Source organism: Alligator sinensis, unplaced genomic scaffold, assembly GCF_000455745.1.
Source record: "Alligator sinensis unplaced genomic scaffold, ASM45574v1 scaffold59_1, whole genome shotgun sequence".
In the NCBI taxonomy this organism is placed as follows: Eukaryota; Metazoa; Chordata; order Crocodylia; family Alligatoridae; genus Alligator; species Alligator sinensis.
This window is the reverse complement of record NW_005841878.1, coordinates 1,208,675-1,215,268: the sequence shown is the minus strand read 5'-3', so window position 1 is coordinate 1,215,268 and position 6,594 is coordinate 1,208,675. Positions and strand designations below refer to the sequence as shown.

The following is a 6,594-nucleotide window of genomic DNA, read 5'->3' as shown; positions in this document are numbered from 1 at the left end:
TTTCCCTAGCAGTTTTCCCTCTTTAGGATTACGGCACCCAAGTGCTCTGCGACACTAATCATTATAGCTAATACAATGTGTGGTTCTGATTCATAAGTTATGACTTGAATGCTTTCAGCCCCTACAAAATCTAAGTTAATGCTTGTTGAATAATGGAGTGTTATTGCTCTTCTGACATGTAAACAGACAGCTCAATCTGAAACTTAATATTTTTATTCAGTCACATGAAAATTTGTCATTGTGAAAAAAAATCTCCACTCTGTAATGGAGCTGTTTCATTATTTATATTATAACGGCATTTAAGGATCTAACCAGGAATGGAGTCTGTTTTGCTAGGAATTGCACAGGGGTCCTGTTTTTGTAGAATGGGGCATAACGTGAACAGAGAGGTGAAGTGACTGGTCCAAGGTCAGGTATGGTCAGGAGAAAAGCTTAGATCTAGAATCCTGGTTTTCTGCATTCATTCATTGTTTTATCTATTGAACTATTTCATTTATCAACAGTACAGAGGCAGCATGTAAAATAAAACACTTATAGTGAGAGTATGGTTTAGAAGTTGGTTAACCTAGTATTGGCTGAAGTCAGTTTTGAGGATTCGGGCCCTATAAAACCTGTAAAAACTTGATGTGGAAATGAATGAGGCACACTTGAACAATACATTCAGGAGTTTTATAAGAAATACTTAAGGACAATGTTCATTCTTGTCAAAAGCATCAACTAACCCTCACTTCCTCTCATCTTTCAGGCATAGCCACCCTCCTTCTATGGGAAAAGGATGTTTTTTGACTTCTAGAACCCATTACTGTTAGGCCAGGAGGACATATCTGCTGCAACTTTTTTTCTGTACCTGTTAACAGGACAAAGTAAAACTGAAATGAAAACTGGAAAGGAATGTTCCCCTTGCATGGCAGTGCAGACCACTGCTGGTTATAGAGCCTTTCTTCCCAATATTAGAGAGCCATAGCATCTTGTTTTTTACCCTAGTGCTGGTTTTTGTGATGGGTAGACAAGACAGCGCTGAATGTTTTACCTGGCTTTTTAATTTTAAAAAATGCAGTTACAGAAAATATAGAATACACGAGCATTAATTGATATTACATGCCCTAAAATGGACATACCACCTCAGAAAATGTCCAAGTATATAGCTTATGTTCCTCGCTTTGGAAAAATGACTCAGTTGACTTGCTTAGGGCCCAGTCCAGTGGTATGCTGAGTACCTTCAATATTCATTATGTAAATTTAGGTATTGAAAATGGTCTGCATCTGAAAGAACTGGGCCTGTAGGAAGAAATATAAATGCCCTGGGATGGGGAGGAAATCGAAAAAATGTCAGAGAACAAGTATTTTTTTGCCATATTTGTATCCTGAAATGTACATTTATTCCTCAGCGAAAAAGACCAGACCCTCTCGTCCTGAATCCCCTACTGCAACTCCAAACATATCAGTGAAAAAGAAAAACAAAGATGGAAAGGGTGAGTATAGCAGTTGGAGCAGAATCCACATCACCTGAATTTTAAGTTGAATATCAGTTCTGGGCAGTACAGCTATGAACCATGTTTTTCAGTTTGCCAAAAAAGTCTAGTGTTTTCACATGCTAAAGCAGGAAAGAATCAGTGCAGAAGACCTCTTTCATGGGAAAAATAATCCATTTTTCAGTTAAACAACAAGGGGTCTTGGAAGATCTTCAGCCCCCCAACAAGAGCTGCTCAAGTCAAGTCTGGAAGGATGTTTTTCACTCTAATGGGATTTCTTAGGATGCTGTTGCTCTGCCCAGTAACATCTTGATTCTCCATGAGGAGCAATCAAAGTTGACCGTTGAGTAGCAGGAAGAGCAGAAATTTTAAGGACACTGAAGCAACAAGAAGAAAACTGTCATAGCCAAGTTCCTCAGTACTAGCTGTCTTGCTCTAACTTACAAGAAGTTTCAGCAGTTAAAATGTGTAATGTAATTTGATTATCAGGAATCATTTTCTCTGAGATTAAACCATTCAGAAATGTCAGCTTGCTTTACCAATGCATTTCAGTTGTTTTCTTCTGGGTAAGACTTAACCCTGTCTTTATTCCATACAGGAAATGGGTAAAATGTAAAATATGAAGGATCATCCTAAACACCCAGATTCAGCAAAATAATGAAACACTAACTTAATTTTCAGTGTCGTCAGTGGGACTTACCATATGTGTGTAAGTTCTTTGAACATGGATGTACTTAAACACTTTCCTGATTCAGGGCCAAAGATACCAAATTCTCATTTTCTGTTAAGAAAGAGTTTGGTTGGAATTGCATCTGATGTTGGAAGGTTAGTTGCCTGAGGTTGCTATCAAGCTTAAATTCGAGTGTGTTTGAAGACCTTGGTTCTTGGAGGTTATTAGTATTTTTTATGTCAATTAGGAAATTAATATAACTTTTTGTTTGCTTTTCCTATTTCCTGAAAAGCTTTTTGTATTTATTTTAGGAAACACAATTTATCTTTGGGAGTTTTTATTAGCACTGCTCCAGGATAAAGCTACCTGTCCCAAATATATCAAATGGACTCAGAGAGAGAAGGGAATTTTTAAACTGGTAGATTCTAAGGCTGTGTCCAAGTTGTGGGGAAAACACAAGAACAAACCTGATATGAACTATGAAACAATGGGCAGAGCTCTCAGGTGAGTTATTGATGGTTGATTAGTATTCATTGCATTCATTAGAAATAGATACCTGTTCTCATTTATTTTATAACAATGAAGAGCTCTTACCAAACCTGAGCTCTGCTTTTGGCAATAAGGAAGCTATTTAGGAAAAGAAAAAGACTGAGGAGGAAAGGACTGTGCCTGAAATCTGAAAGTTGAGGCGTATGCTGTTGGCAGATGTCAAATAAATGAAACTTGCTTTGTTGTCAGAAATTAGTTTTACAGGCTTTTCAGAGTGCTTAAAGTTACAAGTATATGCAGTGTTGTAGATAACTAGCAAATTTAGAGCTTTACCTTTTTATTGTCTCTAAACTTCCTTATACATTTCTTTAACATGGATAATATTAAATAGCTTGCTTTTAAATTAATGCATTTTACTGAAGGAGCAAAATATCCAAGTTTCACGTAATGCATTATTTATTCAACTTGTTTGAAGTTCTTTGTTGTTTTATTTGTTTTTTTTAATTGAAAGAAATACAGATAGGTCATCCCCAACCTAAAATAATCAGCCAGCTCCCATTGCTAATGGAACAGCTTCACTTCAGTTGTAAAAACTAATAAAATATTAATTGTATGTAAATTCAACACAAGCATTTCCAATTCCACCAGTTCTGTTCCAGAATATTAGTGGTAACTGGTATATCTGCCACTGTGGTTAATAATGTGAAAGGGCTCAAATAGCCAATACTTCAAGGTCAAGCACAAACCCAGTTGCAGGATTGAAAAGACTGTGTGGAAAGCCTTTGCAAAACTTAAATTTTACTTCCCTCATCAACTAAACTTAATTCATGTGGCCTAACTGCATTAACCTTAAAGTGTGCCAAATGCCCCATTTTCCAGTATAAAAGGTGACATTGTTCCACACCTTTGAAATTAAGTTCTGTGTATAATTCTCCCAGTTTGCAAGTACATGTGTTAGAAAAACAAATAGTCATATATGTTTGCCTGTCAAGTTAGGAATTTGTTCATGCAGAAAATCTTTTGTAAAACAAGGCGAACAGTTACATAAACACATGGGCACAAGCCTAACTTTTAAACATCCTCCTTCTTGATTGAGACTGCTAAGCACTACTGTAATATACAGAAGAAATAATTTGCCTAAAGTACCTTCACCATTTCCACCTCTCACCAACTTTCTTGGAAGCCAGAAATGTCAAAATCACCTTGTGTCCTGGGCTGGATCTGGCCTGCTGGGCTCCTTGTGGGCTGGATCCAGCCTGGGGCATGAAGAAGTGGTGGTAGTGCCAGTGATGGCAGCTTTGGCTTCCAACCGTGGCATGCAACAGACCTTGTACTGAAGCCAGAGCTGCAACTGCTATGTGTCCTTTGCCATGGTGGGGCTCTAGCTTAGGCTCCACGTGGGGCTCACAGCGGAAACCAGCAGCTGGGGAGGTGGCAGTGTAAGCAACCGGTGGGCAACCAGGGCTGTGTCAGCCTTTGCTTGCCCTCTTGTCATGTGTACTGAAGTTCAGAGGCCCTGGATTCTGTGGCAAGCCACATCCCCAAGATGTTGCCAAAATATTGCACTTTTATCAAAATGTAATTTTAATCTTGGTAACTTTGAGTGCTGTGGTATGGAGCATAAAGTAAAAGGGCTACTAGAAATGTCAGTAGGTGGCAATTTTGTTTTTTAAAACTTAATGTTTAAACTTGGCAAGTCTTTATTAACAAAAAAAATAAGTTGGTTTGGGGAGAGGGGGTTTTCCAGATCTTTTTTTGATGATAATTTACCTTTTTTTGTCATAAATTGTACTAAAAACTTGTTTATGTGTCTGCCTGCTTTGAACAGATATTATTACCAAAGAGGCATACTGGCTAAAGTAGAAGGTCAGCGCTTAGTGTATCAGTTTAAAGACATGCCAAAAGATCTCATCTATATAGATGATGAGGACCCAAGCCCCAGCAACGAGCCTTCAGATTCATCTTTTCTATCATCAGCTACAGCCAATAGAAACCAATCAGGCAGATCTAGAGCATCTTCAAACACAGGAACCAAAGGAGGATCCACCCCAGGTCTAAAAACAGGAAACTCTAAGTCTGCTAAACTTAAGGAGCACATAGAAGTTGTACAGCAGCAAACACCTAGCTTGCCATCAGAAGTTTTGAGGACAATGCAATCTGCACAGCAAATACATCCAACTCAGCTTTTTCGGACAGTTCATGTAATGCAGCCAGTACAGTCCATCTCAGAAGGGCATGCCACTGTCACCAGTAACATTCAGGATGAAACGTTGAATTCTTCTGTTCACAACATAAGGTAAGAAACTGAAGAAGGCTGTTTTATGAAAATATTTATAACCAGTGAAAATTCCTTGGTTTAAATGTTGTGAGACCCAAGAATTGTTTTGCCAATACATTGTGTTGGATCAGCTGTATAGGTGGAAGAGATGTTAGACAAGCATTCAGGCATAGAGTACCTTTTTAAGGTCTAGGAAAGAAGCAGACACAACTTTAGCACAAGTCAAGTAACAGAGCAGCACTTTTCTGAAAGGGGCAGGGATTGAGTCATTTTCAGAATGGCCTCATAACCATGTTTTTAAGCAGCGTTATCTGCAGCTAGCTAGTTCAGCCCTCACTGAAAAATGGATGATAAAGGAATTGATAAGAGTTTTAAGAGACAGAGTACTGAGGAAATAAAGATTTTTCTATACATATAAAATAGGGGAGGCCAGTATTTTAATTTCAACATAACACAGTTAAGGATGTAAATAATTTTAAGTACTATAGCTGCCTTTTCTGATTGGAATCACTCTGTTAATTGTTGTTAATGTTATGTATAAAATCTCCTCTCTCATAGGGCTATACAGAAGCTTATGTAGTTGACAAGAACTGGTCCGTTAATCAACAATGAGAGGAAACAGCAAAAAGATATTAATTCTGCTGTGATGTTTTGGTTATAGTATTGAAAGGTGGTGTAACAATTAGATTGAGAGTTTCAGGCAGTGCTATGATTTTTAAGTTGACAATATGCATTTAATTGGGCCTTTAAGTCTTAATTTTAGAAGTAAATGATAATTATGTTAATAATCATAATAGTATCTTGGAACTGGTTCAGGAGAGAAAAGGTACATCTGATCCAAAATTTCAGATAAATGGTATCATGAGGACTTTGGCAGCATATCAAAAGGAAAGCGTGTACCATAGAGGGCTGCTTATTTTCTACAGACAAATCAACCTCTGAAGTTTGCTTATAGCTTTTAAAATGTATATTTTTTTAAATGTACTGAATTAAACACTAAAATGAACATGGATTTTTTTACATACCAGTTTTATCATAACAGTGACAATTTTGTCTTACTGTTGCATATCTTTAACAATCCTTCATTCCTCAAAGAGATCTAAAACCTAAGAGCATTTAGGCGAGGGACAGCCCTTACACATAAATCAGTTTAAGTGATCAGAAACTGGTTTAAACCTATAATGGAATGGACCTTCAGTGCACATAGACCAGTTTCAAAATGGCCAAAACTGGTTTGAGATAAACCTGGTTGAATGTTGTATCAGACTTAACTGATTTGGCTCAAACCAGTTTATGCAATGTTTGTCCCAGACACTTTGCTGGTTTAAGTTCAATCAGAGTCCCCCAGCATCCTGGCATGCTCTCTGGACTGGGCAGGGCTCTCTGCGCCAGCCCAGGTCTGACCCTGCCTCTCTACTCTCTAGCCTGAGCAGGGATGGCCCTAGTGTAGACACCAGCTGGCATGGCCCTGTTAAGGCAAAGTGGGCAGGGGGGGAGTTAATTCTTCACTGCTTCCCCATTTCCCCCACTGCAGCCGGCTTCAGCCTGTCTTCTGAGGAGCAGAGGGGAGGGGGCTGCAGCAGTGGCCCTTGGAGCTGGCAGACCCTGGCTGCAGGGAAGGGATGGAGGGAGAACCCTTCTCCCTGCCTCCTTCACCTTAGTGAGGCCATGCTGGGTTGGTTGTC

The 6,594-nt window shown here is 38.8% G+C and overlaps 1 protein-coding gene across 1 annotated transcript in view; it reads left to right on the top strand.

The window, feature by feature from the left end:
* The window catches only part of ELF1 (E74 like ETS transcription factor 1), a 119,087-nt gene that overhangs the window by 97,069 nt on the left and 15,424 nt on the right, over positions 1–6,594 (top strand). The window contains 3 exon segments of the mRNA XM_025196154.1: positions 1,389–1,472; positions 2,454–2,646; positions 4,460–4,927. Of these exon segments, the coding sequence (XP_025051939.1) occupies positions 1,389–1,472; positions 2,454–2,646; positions 4,460–4,927 (745 nt within the window).